General features: G+C 36.4%; 1 protein-coding gene across 9 annotated transcripts in view; it reads left to right on the top strand.

Moving 5' to 3' along the window:
* LOC135103211 (uncharacterized) overlaps positions 1–18,692 on the top strand; it is a 48,503-nt gene extending 29,811 nt beyond the window's left edge. For 4 of the 9 annotated variants that reach the window (XM_064009285.1, XM_064009286.1, XM_064009287.1 and 1 more), the window contains 3 exons: positions 8,358–8,709; positions 9,108–9,221; positions 9,484–10,031. In XM_064009285.1, the coding sequence (XP_063865355.1) occupies positions 8,380–8,709; positions 9,108–9,221; positions 9,484–9,669 (630 nt within the window). In that variant the 5' untranslated portion in view covers positions 8,358–8,379 and the 3' untranslated portion in view covers positions 9,670–10,031. Of the gene's footprint in view, positions 1–112; positions 1,521–1,667; positions 1,812–4,608; positions 4,802–8,357; positions 8,710–9,107; positions 9,226–9,483; positions 10,032–18,296 lie in introns of those variants that run through there. The other 5 variants (XM_064009296.1, XR_010269967.1, XR_010269965.1 and 2 more) reach the window with 5 other exon arrangements.
* The last annotated feature ends 263 nt before the right edge of the window (positions 18,693–18,955 follow it).

Here is an 18,955-nt window from a genome sequence, read left to right on the forward strand (position 1 = left end):
GGCTCAAAGGCCTTAGTGACGGGAGATAAGCACTCATAACTAAGTACAGTTATTGCAGATGCTCATCTCTATAACCTTCACTTATAATTATTTGATGCTTATATCTTTACAGATAATCAAGGAGTTCCTGAGATTAGAACCACAAGCGGATGAACCAGACCCAAGAGTAGCAGTTTTGAAAGGGCTGGAGAAATATAGGCTCCCAATAATTGCCATTCTCAAAAAAAGAAAAGCAGTTCCTCTGTATATGGAAACCTTACTTGAACTCTATGACCACGATGAAAGTCAATGCGAGTAATGTCTAGTTCAATTTGTTCATTTCAGTAGCTGGTAGCAATTTAATATATGTATCTTTTCATCATTAGCAATGCATCTTTCACTTTTATAGGCCTAATATTCATGAAACTATGCTGCATGCAAAAACCCAAACATTGTATTAAGCATGACCTATCTAACTGTAATGCTTGCACCAATTTCTATAAAGGTACTAATTTAATTGTTAAATTCCTGCTCTTCTATCAAATTTTTGGCTGAGTGCTATGGCTAAATAATTGTTTGCAGCATAAGTGATGTTAAAGATTTTAATAGGTGTAAAGCATCTCTCTCTCTCTCTCTCTCTCTCTCTCTCTCTCTCTCTCTCTCTCTCTCTCTCTCTCTCTCTCTCTCTCTCTCTCTCTCTTGTAAGGAAAGACATTATTTCTAGTGTAAATAAACCCAATAGGCTGTCCAATTTGAAATTTAAAATGTAAATATTATCAATCTTTTTAGAAATATTAGCTGCATCCTCTTCCCTTGCAGTCCAATAAGACAGGTCACTAATTCGTGTGGAGATAGAATTCTTGGAGTCACCTTTGCCGGCACTAGCGCAAGTGCATACAGTCTGATAAAGGTTTCTTCCATGGTTGTGATGAAGTTCAGGACTTCTCACACTGTTTCGATAGATATGATGAGAAGAATCGGGAGTTCGGAACATCAGTGCATTATGTCGGGGCATGTAGGTTCGGCTGGGGTTTTCTTTCTTTCTTTCTTTTTTTTTTTTTTCGATCACTACTCATCATATTCTTACGAGGACTTGCTACACAAAGGATTATTGCATTATGATATTACCCAAATAGTGTCTCAAGTAAAAAACATAACCGCATACTCGTACAAAAGATTTGCTGCTGTGACACAAAGGACAAAAATCATTAGTGTACTGGTCGTTCTAAGCATTCAATCAAAATGCTTGTCATTCATATAATTAGTAGAACCATCGAGGAGCTTTATTTTTGTTAATTCTTATGTGATAAAGCAATAATTACAGGAGACTTTTAAAAGATTGGTACTTAAATTAGTGGACTGTCCTATTGGATGTGACCATATCTTCACTTTTTCCTTACACAGTTAATTTTCTTTTGTTTATTTGATTTACTTATTATCATTTTTATTTATATATTTATTTATTTGCACCAGATGCTTGCTTAGTTATATTGGGGTTACTTCACCTGCTTGGAGAAAGGAAAGACTCCATTTTTACTAAGGTTAAATTTCAGTACCTTTGATTTTAGAGTGGTGTGTATATATTGAAATTTCTGAATATATTATCACCTTAAGATATACATCTACATATAAATTTTATTTTAATGTCAAAATGTTATTAATGTTTACACTATTATTTCTTCCTTAAGGTACCAGAAGAAGAACTAAGAACAGGGCAGTCTAGTGTGTATTTGATGGTGCATCTGTAGCTGAACCAACATGTATTTCTATGGCTGTAGTCTCATTGGTAGCAGGGCTTTGTGTTTAATATTGAACACCCAAAAAATTGTGAACATTTCCTCTGTTTCACAACATCCCAACTCTTAGGTATCAAGTATGACAAAGGTAACACTTCAAAAACAAGATCTCTACTTGTAAAACTCAATGAAGTAAAGACAGAATTGAGCTACGAAAATGCATAAATCTGCTTCTAAATATATTCAACTCCACACATAATGCCTCTCTCTCTCTCTCTCTCTCTCTCTCTCTCTCTCTCTCTCTCTCTCTCTCTCTCTCTCTCTCTCTCTCTCTCTCTTCTCTCTCTCTCTCTCTCTCTCTCTCTCTCTCTCTCTCTCTCTCTCTCTCTCTCTGTCACACACACACACACACACACAACACACACACACACACACACACACAACACACACACACACACACACACACACACACACACACACACACACACACACACACACACACACACACACACACACACACACACACTAGTCAATTACTAGTTAAAGATTAATCAGTGAAATAAATACATAACATTATGTTAATAAGTTTTCTAAAAGGAAAAGGAAATACTTGTACTTCCCCTTCCCCCCAACCCAGTATTCATGAAATCTTACTGAATTGTTCTTATGTTATATATATATATATATATATATATATATATATATATATATATATATATATATATATATATATATATATATATATATATATATATATATATATATATATATATATATATATATATATATATATATATATATATATATATAATGAATGGAAAGCAGACTCACTCTCTCTCTCTCTCTCTCTCTCTCTCTCTCTCTCTCTCTCTCTCTCTCTCTCCAAATTGGGAAGTATTCTTCATGTACCATCCCTAACCTTGAGACAGCAGTAGCTAGCTGCTAGTATTAAAGGTACTAATGATTCATCATCTGTCTAAGAAAGACTAACTAAATAATAATTTAATTGACTAACCTATGATCCACTTTACTAATGTGGTTAGTAGAAGCAGTGAACAGTACGAAGGCATTAGTCAGATATATTTGAGTAAGACCATACTCAGGTTGAGTGCTCAGTTAGTCACAAATTGAATAACATTATGTTAGTCACTGTTACTAATGCTGCCACTCGTTCTAGACCCCATGGGTTTTACTAAGAAAAGTTAGTCAGCACGACTAACTTTGGTTTTGTGTGATATATAAAGGTACTAGGCCTTGCTGGTGCCCGAGAGTGTAAGAAAGGCAGGAAAAGTGAGTGGCGAGTGTGTGTGGCGACACTGTACCCTCCCCACGGTTTTGGAGGACAAAGTGAAAGATGGAGGCGGAAGGAAGGGCCAGTGAGCTGCGTATGCTTGACCTCTGAGTGGACGTAGGGGGGAAAAAAAAATGACACGTTTCGGAAATAACTTGTATCATAAGTAGAGAACGTGCATCCCGTTAAGCAGCCGCGCATTGCAAGGCCACGAGAGTACGTGGTATGATCGCAAGTGACACGTCCGGAAATCAGCGTTTAATTGTTTGTGTCTTAATAGAAAAAAATAGCTGATTTCCAAATTATACATCAAAGTATGACCTCCTCTAGTTCAGGAGAGTCCTTCGTATAAATGCACTGGTGTGTGTATGTGTGTGTGAATGTTATTGCTAGTTATCTCTCTCTCTCTCTTCTCTCTCTCTCTCTCTCTCTCTCTCTCTCTCTCTCTCTCTCTGTCAGTAGTTGCACAGGTCTTCAAGGGTATTTTTACGGTTTTAGTGACAGATTAACAACATTTCTACATTAATAACAGGAGAAACACCATTGAAAACCCTGATAATCATCTTTATAGCTTTGAAAAACAGTCGTGAAGAGAGAGAGAGAGAGAGAGAGAGAGAGAGAGAGAGAGAGAGAGTAGGAGCATTTCAGTTGAGCCTATTCTGCCCTGGTTCGCGTTTGCTGCGGTGACACGGTGCCGCACTGAGTGAAGATTGCGTTCATAATCACTTATCGGGGGTGGAGTGGGGAAAGGAGAGTCAGAAAGTGAGGATATTTATATTATTTGACATATTATTTGATAGCATGTCAACTTTTTTTATGTGTGTGTGTGTGTGTGTGTGGGTGGGTGTTGGATCAGTGACGGGTGGCGCTGGGGAGTTACCACGGCGAGCGGCTGGCTGGCTGCAGTGTTTTGGTCAGCACTGGTCAATCTTGCCCTACACGCTCTATTAACCAGTGTTTCCGTCAGTCGTGAAGAGAGAGAGAGAGAGAGAGAGAGAGAGAGAGTAGGAGCATTTCAGTTGAGCCTATTCTGCCCTGGTTCGTGTTTGCTGCGGTGACACGGTGCTGCACTGAGTGAAGATTGCGTTCATAATCACTTATCGGGGGTGGAGTGGGGAAAGGAGAGTCAGAAAGTGAGGATATTTATATTATTTGACATATTATTTGATAGCATGTCAACTTTTTTTTTTTTTTTGTGTGTGTGTGTGTGTGTGGGTGGGTGTTGGATCAGTGACAGGTGGCGCTGGGGAGTTACCACGGCGAGCGGCTGGCTGGCTGCAGTGTTTTGGTCAGCAATGGTCAATCTTGCCCTACACGCTCTATTAACCAGTGTTTCCGTCAGTCGTGAAGAGAGAGAGAGAGAGAGAGAGAGAGAGAGAGAGAGAGAGAGAGTAGGAGCATTTCAGTTGAGCCTATTCTGCCCTGGTTCGTGTTTGCTGTGGTGACACGGTGCCGCACTGAGTGAAGATTGCGTTCATAATCACTTATCGGGGGTGGAGTGGGGAAAGGAGAGTCAGAAAGTGAGGATATTTATATTATTTGACATATTATTTGATAGCATGTCAACTTTTTTTTTTTTTTTTTTTTTTGTGTGTGTGTGTGTGGGTGGGTGTTAGATCAGTGACAGGTGGCGCTGGGGAGTTACCACGGCGAGCGGCTGGCTGGCTGCAGTGTTTTGGTCAGCACTGGTCAATCTTGCCCTACACGCTCTATTAACCAGTGTTTCCGTCTTCCCAACACCTTCTTCCTGCACCAAGCACCGTCAAGCATCACCAGAGAGGCACGAGTACGTAAGGTGAGTCCAGCGGGGCCAGTCTCCCTTCAGTCAGCCTTACTGCCTTCACAACACCCTAATCCTCCCTGGAGTGTCTTGTATTCGTTTATTTAGAATTCATTATTCGTTATTTAGTTTTTTTAGGGATTAATTATTTATATTTAGGTTTTGTTTACGTCTGAGTCTGGAAAGAGGTGGAAATTTATTCAAATATTTAATGTTCGCCAATATGTAAACAAGCCATCAGCTGTGTTATTAGCCATTATTTGCCTCGTCTCTCACTTATTGTAAGCCTAACATATCACAAGATTGATCCACATGTCTAGCCTTCATATCCGCTGGTCAGATATATCCGTCATTGCCTGGTTTTGGTGTTATATAGGAATAAATAAGACAACATGGCCGCCGGCTCCCCCACTTAGGTCGCCGCCGAGGGCCGCCATGATGGACTGGCACCTGTTCCGGCTTGTTGGTTCCAATATTTTTTTCAATTTTTTCTGAATTAATTTATTTGGCTTGTATAGTAAGATTTTATGGTTTCTAAAAATATTTCGTTGCTTTTGAAGTGTTTTTCTTGCTTCAGTTAAGTAAATGTGCTGAATTTGGTGTTGTTTTTTTATGTAAATAAGGGGCAGTTTGTACGGTGAAATTTACCCAGCCTGGTTTTTGGCTTTTTTATTTGAGGCTTTAATGAAGATTTTATTGCTTCAAAAAATCGTTTATGATTTTTAAAGTATGTTGCGTTCCTGTTGAGTTAAGTATGTGGAATTTGAATAGGCTTATTGTCCCGTTGAAAGTGGTGATTTTGTCATTTTTTTGCTTCTTTATTTTTTTATTATAGCTTGTAACTAAGTGTGCATTATTTTAAAAAATAGTTCAGAATTTTTAAAATGTCTTTTTACCAGTGTAAAGTGGAATAGGTGGACTTTTCAGTGTTTTTAATGGTGTCAAAATTTCCAACACTTTTTCCATATTTCACATAATATTTCTTTATAACTACTGAGACTAGAGGTGTTTTGATATTGTGAATATTAATTCAAGTAATTGTCAAGTCAGAATATATAATGCATTCGAGCCTAGCTTCATTTTTTCTATGGGTCAATTTCAAAATGAAATACGTAACGTACGTATGGCAGCGGGGCGCCGGGCACCTCGCCTGTGACGTCATCAAGGATTCGGGACTCGGTCTGCTCCAGAGCCTCCTCAATATTTACCGTAATTTCCAGTGTTTTCCAAGTGTTTCCAGCTGTTTCTAAAGTCAGGCGTGTAGATAGTTGTAGTAGAAGGAAGAAAATAAGAGAAATGAAAGAGGAGAAGGAAGAAATAAAAAGAAATGGAGGAGGAGGCAAAACAGGTAAACAATATTTAGCTTAGTTTCCCTTGCTGCGCTGCAGTTCTCTAATATTTGGTGTGTTTTGGGTGTTTTATGTGTTTAGGATGTATGTAGGAATATTGTGGGGTTTTTAGAGTGTGTTTTGGTGGTGTTTAGGTGTGTTTTGGGTGTATATTTGCTGTTATCATTGTGTTTTGGGTGAATTTTGGGTGTTTTAAAATGTGGTTTAGGATGTTTTTAGTTATATTGTAAGTGGTTTGAGTCGTGTGGGGTGTTTTGAGTATATTATGGGATGTTTTTGTGTGTTATGAATGTGTTTGGGGGTATATTGAGGTGTAGTGGGTTTGTTTTGGGTTTATTTTCTGTTTTAAGTGTTTTGGTGAGTGGGTGTGTGTGTGTCGGGTCTTTTGAGGTGTATTTGATTGTGTGCAAGTAGTTTTGGATCTTTAAGGGTGTGTTTGTGGCGTGTTTGTGGTGTTGAGTGGTGCTTTAAGTGTGTTTTGGATGTTTTGATGTGTTTTGGGTGTGTTTGATGAGTTTTGGGGTGTTGTAGTGTATTTTGGGTGTTTTAAATCTTTTGAGTGTGTTTGGATGAGTTTTAGGTATATTGGGGTGCTTTGAGTGTGTTTTGGATAAATTTAGTGTGGTTGGGGTGGGTTATTTGGATATTTTCAGATGTTACAGGGTGTTTTGATTGAATATTCAATATTTGGTTGTGTTTAGGTGAGTGTAGTGGGTATTTTCGGGTGTTGTGATGTGTTTTGGTTGTGTTTTGGATGTTTTGAGTGTATTTTGAGTGCGTTTTGGTAAGTTTTGTTGCATGTAGGGATGTTGAGTGTTATATATATATATATATATATATATATATATATATATATATATATATATATATATATATATATATATATATATATAATGGGAAGGCAATGAGAAGAGGGACAAAAGAACATGGGATGCACCGCCAGTGTTCATACCGGGATCTGATGTCAGTTCTTGTGAAGGGCCAGAATGCATATTCTTGAAGTCTGGAAGGAGTCATCCGCCAGCGTGTATGGACACTAGGCTGTAGCTCCAAAACTAACTGTAGGATTCTCTCTAAAATAGTCTCATTGAGATTCTCGCACAAAATTACCTATATGTAACTTAATCTAACCTAACCTAACCGCTACAAGAGTAAATGGGCCAAAACATTACCAGACTTCGGGAATATGCCTCCAGAGGGATACGGGTTAAGGTCGCTTCACACACATCAGTGCCGTATTCGTTCCGTGCTGTTCAGTGCTTCAGTGTCAGTAAAAAAAAAAAATTCATCATTTTGGAATTCAGCGGAAGAATTTACACACGTCCGGCGAAGTACCGTGTTTTGACTGAAGTGATTGTTACGTCTCCGTTCCGTGAAATGGAATATCATCGTCACTGGTATTTTAAAAATTTTCACGGATGTCGGACAAGTGTTTGAAATAAAATAGAAGAAATTGAAATGGTGATAGATACTCTTTTTAATTGATGTAATTAATCACATTGTAGATTATACTTACCAGAACACACCACATCACACCACACCACATCATAACACACCACACCATACCACACCACACCACACATCACTGAGCAATGTCATCAAACAGTTTTTCGACATTCTTAAGTACTGGAAAATTTTTGTTTAATCATTAATTAATTCCTCGTACAGAGTAGCAAAATCTCCTTCAGTTTCTCTTTTTCTTCCACGTTTCATGTACCCACTTTTCTTTTCTTTATTTTTTGTTAAGCAAGCATCTTGCTCTTCATCAAGAATTATGACAATCATAGCCAACTCCACGTCTGAAAGGATATGTGTGCATAGACGTCACGAAAGTGACATGAATATCACTGACACTATATGATACTAATACGGCACTGATAGGTGTGAAACCACCTTTGAGTGTACTATTCAGATAGTGTACCCACTATTTGCCAATTTCACTGGGACAAAAGCACAATTAGGTGATTGTTAAGAACAACAACAATAATAATAATAATAATAATAATAATAATAATAATAATAATAATACAATAAAAGGAGTTAAGCCATCTATATAGTTAGCTAGATTGATATCATTATTATTGTTATCATCATTATTACATATCAAGGTATTGTGACATTATTATTAATAATATGTTGTTATTATTATTATTATTATTATTATTATTATTATTATTATTATTATTATTATTGTTATTATTATTATCATTATCATATTTCAGCTATCCAACATCAGAACAGTATATGAATATGGCAAATGCTGTTTTGACATCATTTCCTGCCATCCTGAGAAACAGTGATCTCGAGGAGCATGAATTGCAGCTGCAATGGAAATTGTGCATCCAGCACAAGTTTCAGAATTCAAGAAAGAGGCAGGATTCCTCAGTGACTGAGGTGATGTCAAGGAAAAAGAAGATCCCTTGCATAGCGCCAAAAGAGACTACGTGTCCACTGATGTATGGAGTAAAGGCTTACCTTCCACCAAGGCCCCATTCAGAAGATGATAAGTCATTAGAGAGACATAGACAGTGGCCTGCTCTACATTGGATGAAGAAAGATCCCGAGTTAGATAAGGTATGTGATAATTGTACGCTTGATTTATCTTTTTTATATTTCAGAGACTTCTTTACTGGTGTTGTTTAAAAATACCTGCTCTTATGTAAGCAATTTCAATGGTACTGGTGGATAGCCACTGAAAAATGATACTTGTATATATATATATATATATATATATATATATATATATATATATATATATATATATATATATATATATATATATATATATATATATATATACATATATTATATACATATATATAAATATAATATATATATATATATATATATATATATATATATATATATATATATATATATATATATATATATATATATATATGAGGGAGAGAGGGAGGCTGGCGGGACAGTCAACTTATGAAAACTAATTTTACTTTAATGATTTTCCTCAGGCTGAACGCCTCATGCAGTTGACACTCTCTGAGAGACGCAAAAAAATAATCAATGGGAACATTCTTGTAGCAGAAATCCTGAACTTGTACCCGTGGATTCAGACTTTTGAGGGCGTAGGTGTGTATATATGTACACTTTATGGATTTTGCTACATATTGTTACTAATTGTCAACTTTATTTGTAGGGCTATAATGTATATAGCTATTTATATTTTATAGTAGGTAATTGATATTTAACTACTGGTACTTCCATTCTCCCTCTCAGGCTCAAAGGCCTTAGTGACGGGAGATAAGCACTCATAACTAAGTACAGTTATTGCAGATGCTCATCTCTATAACCTTCACTTATAATTATTTGATGCTTATATCTTTACAGATAATCAAGGAGTTCCTGAGATTAGAACCACAAGCGGATGAACCAGACCCAAGAGTAGCAGTTTTGAAAGGGCTGGAGAAATATAGGCTCCCAATAATTGCCATTCTCAAAAAAAGAAAAGCAGTTCCTCTGTATATGGAAACCTTACTTGAACTCTATGACCACGATGAAAGTCAATGCGAGTAATGTCTAGTTCAATTTGTTCATTTCAGTAGCTGGTAGCAATTTAATATATGTATCTTTTCATCATTAGCAATGCATCTTTCACTTTTATAGGCCTAATATTCATGAAACTATGCTGCATGCAAAAACCCAAACATTGTATTAAGCATGACCTATCTAACTGTAATGCTTGCACCAATTTCTATAAAGGTACTAATTTAATTGTTAAATTCCTGCTCTTCTATCAAATTTTTAGCTGAGTGCTATGGCTAAATAATTGTTTGCAGCATAAGTGATGTTAAAGATTTTAATAGGTGTAAAGCATCTCTCTCTCTCTCTCTCTCTCTCTCTCTCTCTCTCTCTCTCTCTCTCTCTCTCTCTCTCTCTCTCTCTCTCTCTCTCTCTCTCTCTCGTAAGGAAAGACATTATTTCTAGTGTAAATAAACCCAATAGGCTGTTCAATTTGAAATTTAAAATGTAAATATTATCAATCTTTTTAGAAATATTAGCTGCATCCTCTTCCCTTGCAGTCCAATAAGACAGGTCACTAATTCGTGTGGAGATAGAATTCTTGGAGTCACCTTTGCCGGCACTAGCGCAAGTGCATACAGTCTGATAAAGGTTTCTTCCATGGTTGTGATGAAGTTAAGGACTTCTCACACTGTTTCGATAGATATGATGAGAAGAATCGGGAGTTCGGAACATCAGTGCATTATGTCGGGGCATGTAGGTTCGGCTGGGGTTTTCTTTCTTTCTTTCTTTTTTTTTTTCGATCATATTCTTACGAGGACTTGCTAGACAAAGCATTATTGCATTATGATATTACCCAAATAGTGTCTCAAGTAAAAAACATAACCGCATACTCGTACAAAAGATTTGCTGCTGTGACACAAAGGACAAAAATCATTAGTGTACTGGTCGTTCTAAGCATTCAATCAAAATGCTTGTCATTCATATAATTAGTAGAACCATCGAGGAGCTTTATTTTTGTTAATTCTTATGTGATAAAGCAATAATTACAGGAGACTTTTAAAAGATTGGTACTTAAATTAGTGGACTGTCCTATTGGATGTGACCATATCTTCACTTTTTCCTTACACAGTTAATTTTCTTTTGTTTATTTGATTTACTTATTATCATTTTTATTTATATATTTATTTATTTGCACCAGATGCTTGCTTAGTTATATTGGGGTTACTTCACCTGCTTGGAGAAAGGAAAGACTCCATTTTTACTAAGGTTAAATTTCAGTACCTTTGATTTTAGAGTGGTGTGTATATATTGAAATTTCTGAATATATTATCACCTTAAGATATACATCTACATATAAATTTTATTTTAATGTCAAAATGTTATTAATGTTTACACTATTATTTCTTCCTTAAGGTACCAGAAGAAGAACTAAGAACAGGGCAGTCTAGTGTGTATTTGATGGTGCATCTGTAGCTGAACCAACATGTATTTCTATGGCTGTAGTCTCATTGGTAGCAGGGCTTTGTGTTTAATATTGAACACCCAAAAAATTGTGAACATTTCCTCTGTTTCACAACATCCCATCTCTTAGGTATCAAGTATGACAAAGGTAACACTTCAAAAACAAGATCTCTACTTGTAAAACTCAATGAAGTAAAGACAGAATTGAGCTACAAAAATGCATAAATCTGCTTCTAAATATATTCAACTCCACACATAATGCCTCTCTCTCTCTCTCTCTCTCTCTCTCTCTCTCTCTCTCTCTCTCTCTCTCTCTCTCTCTCTCTCTCTCTCTCTCTCTCTCTCTCTCTCTCTCTCTCTCTCTCTCTCTCTCTCTCTCTCTCCTCTCTCTCTCTCTCTCTCTCTGTCACACACACACACACACACACAACACACACACACACACACACACACACACACACACACACACACACACACACACACACACACACACACACACACACACACACTAGTCAATTACTAGTTAAAGATTAATCAGTGAAATAAATACATAACATTATGTTAATAAGTTTTCTAAAAGGAAAAGGAAATACTTGTACTTCCCCTTCCCCCCAACCCAGTATTCATGAAATCTTACTGAATTGTTCTTATGTTATATATATATATATATATATATATATATATATATATATATATATATATATATATATATATATATATATATATATATATATATATATATATATATATATATATATATATATATATATATATATATATATATATATATATATATAATGAATGGAAAGTAGACTCACTCTCTCTCTCACTCTCTCTCTCCTCTCCTCTCTCTCTCTCTCTCTCTCTCTCTCTCTCTCTCTCTCTCTCTCTCTCTCTCTCTCTCTCTCTCTCTCTCTCTCTCTCTCTCTCTCTCTCTCTCCCCAAATTGGGAAGTATTCTTCATGTACCATATGATGCATATATATATATATATATATATATATATATATATATATATATATATATATATATATATATATATATATATATATTTATATATATATATATATATATATATATATATATATATGTTTTTTATGCATTTTTTACCTTTTTTTTTTTTATTTCTCTATGGTATTGCAAGTGATATGTGAAGCTTCTTTATTACTGTTCTGAGCATTTCTGTAGATTTGTTTAGATAGTATATCCCATAGAAATACTCATTTTCTTTTTTTGTGTGGCTTTAAAGGATTAATGGTGACATATGGATATGATCTGGGTTAAAAGCTTGTACAAATAAGGTTAAATGTCTATTTTTGCACTAGTTGTTTCCCTAAGTTTCTTAAAAGTACTGTGATATAATGATTAGCAATGGACTAATTAATTATTCTTTACAGGGTCTGTAACTCCTTACATTTAATTTATGTTAACTTTACTTACATATTTTTTCCTTTAGTTTATGAATGGGAGTAAGGTTTAATATTCATATCTTAAGAGATGCTTACTTTCTTTTCCACATTGCAAGTTTTAGTGATTAATACTCACAAATGTGTATTATTTACTTAATGGCTTGTTAAAAAAAGGTTGTTTTTGTGTTGCTTTTTTTTTTCTCTCATGCTAGGATGAAGTGTTACTAATGGAGTTTATTTTTTACATCTGTTTTATATATCATTACAGTTTTGAGGGGAGTTTTCTGTTAAATGTTCTAGTGAAAAGCATATTATACTATAGATGATAAAAATTATAGTGTTTATTTTTTTTATTTATTTTTTTTAATGCAATGAAATGGAGGGAAACATTTAATTGTATATGAATATATTGAATTTATTACCTATTCTTTCCCTAACCTTGAGACAGCAGTAGCTAGCTGCTAGTATTAAAGGTACTAATGATTCATCATCTGCCTAAGAAAGACTAACTAATTAATCATTTAATTGACTAACCTATGATCCACTTTACTAATGTGGTTAGTAGAAGCAGTGAACAGTACGAAGGCATTAGTCAGATATATTTGAGTAAGACCATACTCAGGTTGAGTGCTCAGTTAGTCACAAATTGACTAACATTATGTTAGTCACTGTGACTAATGCTGCCACTCGTTCTAGACCCCATGCGTTTTACTAAGAAAAGTTAGTCAGCACGACTAACTTTGGTTTTGTGTGATATATAAAGGTACTAGGCCTTGCTGGCGCCCGAGAGTGTAAGAAAGGCAGGAAAAGTGAGTGGCGAGTGTGTGGGGCGACACTGTACCCTCCCCACGGTTTTGGAGGGACAAAGTGAAAGATGGAGGCGGAAGGAAGGGCCAGTGAGCTGCGTATGCTTGACCTCTGAGTGGACGTAGGGGGGAAAAAAAAATGACACGTTTCGGAAATAACTTGTATCATAAGTAGAGAACGTGCATCCCGTTAAGCAGCCGCGCATTGCAAGGCCACGAGAGTACGTGGTATGATCGCAAGTGACACGTCCGGAAATCAGCGTTTAATTGTTTGTGTCTTAATAGAAAAAAATAGCTGATTTCCAAATTATACATCAAAGTATGACCTCCTCTAGTTCAGGAGAGTCCTTCGTATAAATGCACTGGTGTGTGTATGTGTGTGTGAATGTTATTGCTAGTTATCTCTCTCTCTCTCTCTCTCTCTCTCTCTCTCTCTCTCTCTCTCTCTCTCTCTCTCTCTCTCTCTGTCAGTAGTTGCACAGGTCTTCAAGGGTATTTTTACGGTTTTAGTGACAGATTAACAACATTTCTACATTAATAACAGGAGAAACACCATTGAAAACCCTGATAATCATCTTTATAGCTTTGAAAAACAGTCGTGAAGAGAGAGAGAGAGAGAGAGAGAGAGAGAGAGAGAGAGAGAGAGAGAGAGAGAGAGAGTAGGAGCATTTCAGTTGAGCCTATTCTGCCCTGGTTCGCGTTTGCTGCGGTGACACGGTGCCGCACTGAGTGAAGATTGCGTTCATAATCACTTATCGGGGGTGGAGTGGGGAAAGGAGAGTCAGAAAGTGAGGATATTTATATTATTTGACATATTATTTGATAGCATGTCAACTTTTTTTTTGTGTGTGTGTGTGTGTGTGGGTGGGTGTTGGATCAGTGACGGGTGGCGCTGGGGAGTTACCACGGCGAGCGGCTGGCTGGCTGCAGTGTTTTGGTCAGCACTGGTCAATCTTGCCCTACACGCTCTATTAACCAGTGTTTCCGTCAGTCGTGAAGAGAGAGAGAGAGAGAGAGAGAGAGAGAGAGAGAGAGAGAGAGAGAGAGAGAGAGAGTAGGAGCATTTCAGTTGAGCCTATTCTGCCCTGGTTCGTGTTTGCTGCGGTGACACGGTGCCGCACTGAGTGAAGATTGCGTTCATAATCACTTATCGGGGGTGGAGTGGGGAAAGGAGAGTCAGAAAGTGAGGATATTTATATTATTTGACATATTATTTGATAGCATGTCAACTTTTTTTTTGTGTGTGTGTGTGTGTGTGTGTGTGTGTGGGTGGGTGTTGGATCAGTGACAGGTGGCGCTGGGGAGTTACCACGGCGAGCGGCTGGCTGGCTGCAGTGTTTTGGTCAACACTGGTCAATCTTGCCCTATACGCTCTATTAACCAGTGTTTCCGTCTTCCCAACACCTTCTTCCTGCACCAAGCACCGTCAAGCATCACCAGAGAGGCACGAGTACGTAAGGTGAGTCCAGCGGGGCCAGTCTCCCTTCAGTCAGCCTTACTGCCTTCACAACACCCTAATCCTCCCTGGAGTGTCTTGTATTCGTTTATTTAGAATTCATTATTCGTTATTTAGTTTTTTTAGGGATTAATTATTTATATTTAGGTTTTGTTTACGTCTGAGTCTGGAAGGAGTTGGAAATTTATTCAAATATTTAATGTTCACCAATATGTAAACAAGCCATCAGCTGTGTTATTAGCCATTATTTGCCTCGTCTCTCACTTATTGTAAGCCTAACATATCACAAGATGGATCCACATGTCTAGCCTTCATATCCGCTGGTCAGATATATCCGTCATTGCCTGGTTTTGGTGTTATATAGGAATAAATAAGACAACATGGCCGCCGGCTCCCCCACTGAGGTCGCCGCCGAGGGCCGCCATGATGGACTGGCACCTGTTCCGGCTTGTTGGTTCCAATATTTTTTTCAATTTTTTCTGAATTAATTTATTTGGCTTGTATAGTAAGATTTTATGGTTTCTAAAAATATTTCGTTGCTTTTGAAGTGTTTTTCTTGCTTCAGTTAAGTAAATGTGCTGAATTTGGTGTTGTTTTTTTATGTAAATAAGGGGCAGTTTGTACGGTGAAATTTACCCAGCCTGGTTTTTGGCTTTTTTATTTGAGGCTTTAATGAAGATTTTATTGCTTCAAAAAATCGTTTATGATTTTTAAAGTATGTTGCGTTCCTGTTGAGTTAAGTATGTGGAATTTGAATAGGCTTATTGTCCCGTTGAAAGTGGTGATTTTGTCATTTTTTTGCTTCTTTATTTTTTTATTATAGCTTGTAACTAAGTGTGCATTATTTTAAAAAATAGTTCAGATTTTTTAAAATGTCTTTTTACCAGTGTAAAGTGGAATAGGTGGACTTTTCAGTGTTTTTAATGGTGTCAAAATTTCCAACACTTTTTCCATATTTCACATAATATTTCTTTATAACTACTGAGACTAGAGGTGTTTTGATATTGTGAATATTAATTCAAGTAATTGTCAAGTCAGAATATATAATGCATTCGAGCCTAGCTTCATTTTTTCTATGGGTCAATTTCAAAATGAAATACGTAACGTACGTATGGCAGCGGGGCGCCGGCACCTCGCCTGTGACGTCATCAAGGATTTAGGACTCGGTCTGCTCCAGAGCCTCCTCAATATTTACCGTAATTTCCAGTGTTTTCCAAGTGTTTCCAGCTGTTTCTAAAGTCAGGCGTGTAGATAGTTGTAGTAGAAGGAAGAAAATAAGAGAAATGAAAGAGGAGAAGGAAGAAATAAAAAGAAATGGAGGAGGAGGCAAAACAGGTAAACAATATTTAGCTTAGTTTCCCTTGCTGCGCTGCAGTTCTCTAATATTTGGTGTGTTTTGGGTGTTTTATGTGTTTAGGATGTATGTAGGAATATTGTGGGGTTTTTAGAGTGTGTTTTGGTGGTGTTTAGGTGTGTTTTGGGTGTATATTTGCTGTTATCATTGTGTTTTGGGTGAATTTTGGGTGTTTTAAATGTGGTTTAGGATGTTTTTAGTTATATTGTAAGTGGTTTGAGTCGTGTGGGGTGTTTTGAGTATATTATGGATGTTTTTGTGTGTTATGAATGTGTTTGGGGGTATATTGAGGTGTAGTGGGTTTGTTTTGGGTTTATTTTCTGTTTTAAGTGTTTTGGTGAGTTTGGGTGTGTGTGTGTCGGGTCTTTTGAGGTGTATTTGATTGTGTGCAAGTAGTTTTGGGTCTTTAAGGGTGTGTTTGTGGCGTGTTTGTGGTGTTGAGTGGTGCTTTAAGTGTGTTTTGGATGTTTTGATGTGTTTTGGGTGTGTTTGATGAGTTTTGGGGTGTTGTAGTGTATTTTGGGTGTTTTAAATCTTTTGAGTGTGTTTGGATGAGTTTTAGGTATATTGGGGTGCTTTGAGTGTGTTTTGGATAAATTTAGTGTGGTTGGGGTGGGTTATTTGGATATTTTCAGATGTTACAGGGTGTTTTGATTGAATATTCAATATTTGGTTGTGTTTAGGTGAGTGTAGTGGGTATTTTGCGGTGTTGTGATGTGTTTTGGTTGTGTTTTGGATGTTTTGAGTGTATTTTGAGTGTGTTTTGGTATGTTTTGTTGCATGTAGGGATGTTGAGTGTTATATATATATATATATATATATATATATATATATATATATATATATATATATATATATATATATATATATATATATAATGGGAAGGCAATGAGAAGAGGGACAAAAGAACATGGGATGCACCGCCAGTGTTCATACCGGGATCTGATGTCAGTTCTTGTGAAGGGCCAGAATGCATATTCCTGAAGTCTGGAAGGAGTCATCCGCCAGCCTGTATGGACACTAGGCTGTAGCTCCAAAACTAACTGTAGGATTCTCTCTAAAATAGTCTCATTGAGATTCTCGCACAAAATTACCTATATGTAACTTAATCTAACCTAACCTAACCGCTACAAGAGTAAATGGGCCAAAACATTACCAGACTTCGGGAATATGCCTCCAGAGGGATACGGGTTAAGGTCGCTTCACACACATCAGTGCCGTATTCGTTCCGTGCTGTTCAGTGCTTCAGTGTCAGTAAAAAAAAAAATTCATCATTTTGGAATTCAGCGAAAGCATTTACACACGTCCGGCGAAGTACCGTGTTTTGACTGAAGTGATTGTTACGTCTCCGTTCCGTGAAATGGAATATCATCGTCACTGGTATTTTAAAAATTTTCACGGATGTCGGACAAGTGTTTGAAATAAAATAGAAGAAATTGAAATGGTGATAGATACTCTTTTAATTGATGTAATTAATCACATTGTACATTATACTTACCAGAACACACCACATCACACCACACCACATCATAACACACCACACCATACCACACCACACCACACATCACTGAGCAATGTCATCAAACAGTTTTTCGACATTCTTAAGTACTGGAAAATTTTTGTTTCATCATTAATTAATTCCTCGTACAGAGTAGCAAAATCTCCTTCAGTTTCTCTTTTTCTTCCACGTTTCATGTACCCACTTTTCTTTTCTTTATTTTTTGTTAAGCAAGCATCTTGCTCTTCATCAAGAATTATGACAATCATAGCCAACTCCACGTCTGAAAGGATATGTGTGCATAGACGTCACGAAAGTGACATGAATATCACTGACACTATATGGTACTAATACGGCACTGATAGGTGTGAAACCACCTTTGAGTGTACTATTCAGATAGTGTACCCACTATCTGCCAATTTCACTGGGACAAAAGCACAATTAGGTGATTGTTAAGAACAACAACAATAATAATAATAATAATAATAATAATAATAATAATAATAATACAATAAAAGGAGTTAAGCCATCTATATAGTTAGCTAGATTGATATCATTATTATTGTTATCATCATTATTACATATCAAGGTATTGTGACATTATTATTAATAATATGTTGTTATTATTATTATTATTATTATTATTATTATTATTATTATTATTGTTATTATTATTATCATTATCATATTTCAGCTATCCAACATCAGAACAGTATATGAATATGGCAAATGCTGTTTTGACATCATTTCCTGCCATCCTGAGAAACTGATCTCGAGGAGCATGAATTGCAGCTGCAATGGAAATTGCGCATCCAGCACAAGTTTCAGAATTCAAGAAAGAGGCAGGATTCCTCAGTGACTGAGGTGATGTCAAGGAAAAAGAAGATCCCTTGCATAGTGCCAAAAGAGACTACGTGTCCACTGATGTATGGAGTAAAGGCTTACCTTCCACCAAGGCCCCATTCAGAAGATGATAAGTCATTAGAGAGACATAGACAGTGGCCTGCTCTACATTGGATGAAGAAAGATCCCGAGTTAGATAAGCTATGTGATATTTGTACGCTTGATTTATCTTTTTTTTATTTCAGAGACTTCTTTACTGGTGTTGTTTAAAAATACCTGCTCTTATGTAAGCAATTTCAATGGTACTGGTGGATAGCCACTGAAAAATGATACTTGTATATATATATACGAGTATATATATATATATATATATATATATATATATATATATATATATATATATATGAGGGAGAGAGGGAGGCTGGCGGGACAGTCAACTTATGAAAACTAATTTTACTTTAATGATTTTCCTCAGGCTGAACGCCTCATGCAGTTGACACTCTCTGAGAG

This window comes from Scylla paramamosain, chromosome 1 (genome assembly GCF_035594125.1).
Source record: "Scylla paramamosain isolate STU-SP2022 chromosome 1, ASM3559412v1, whole genome shotgun sequence".
In the NCBI taxonomy this organism is placed as follows: Eukaryota; Metazoa; Arthropoda; class Malacostraca; order Decapoda; family Portunidae; genus Scylla; species Scylla paramamosain.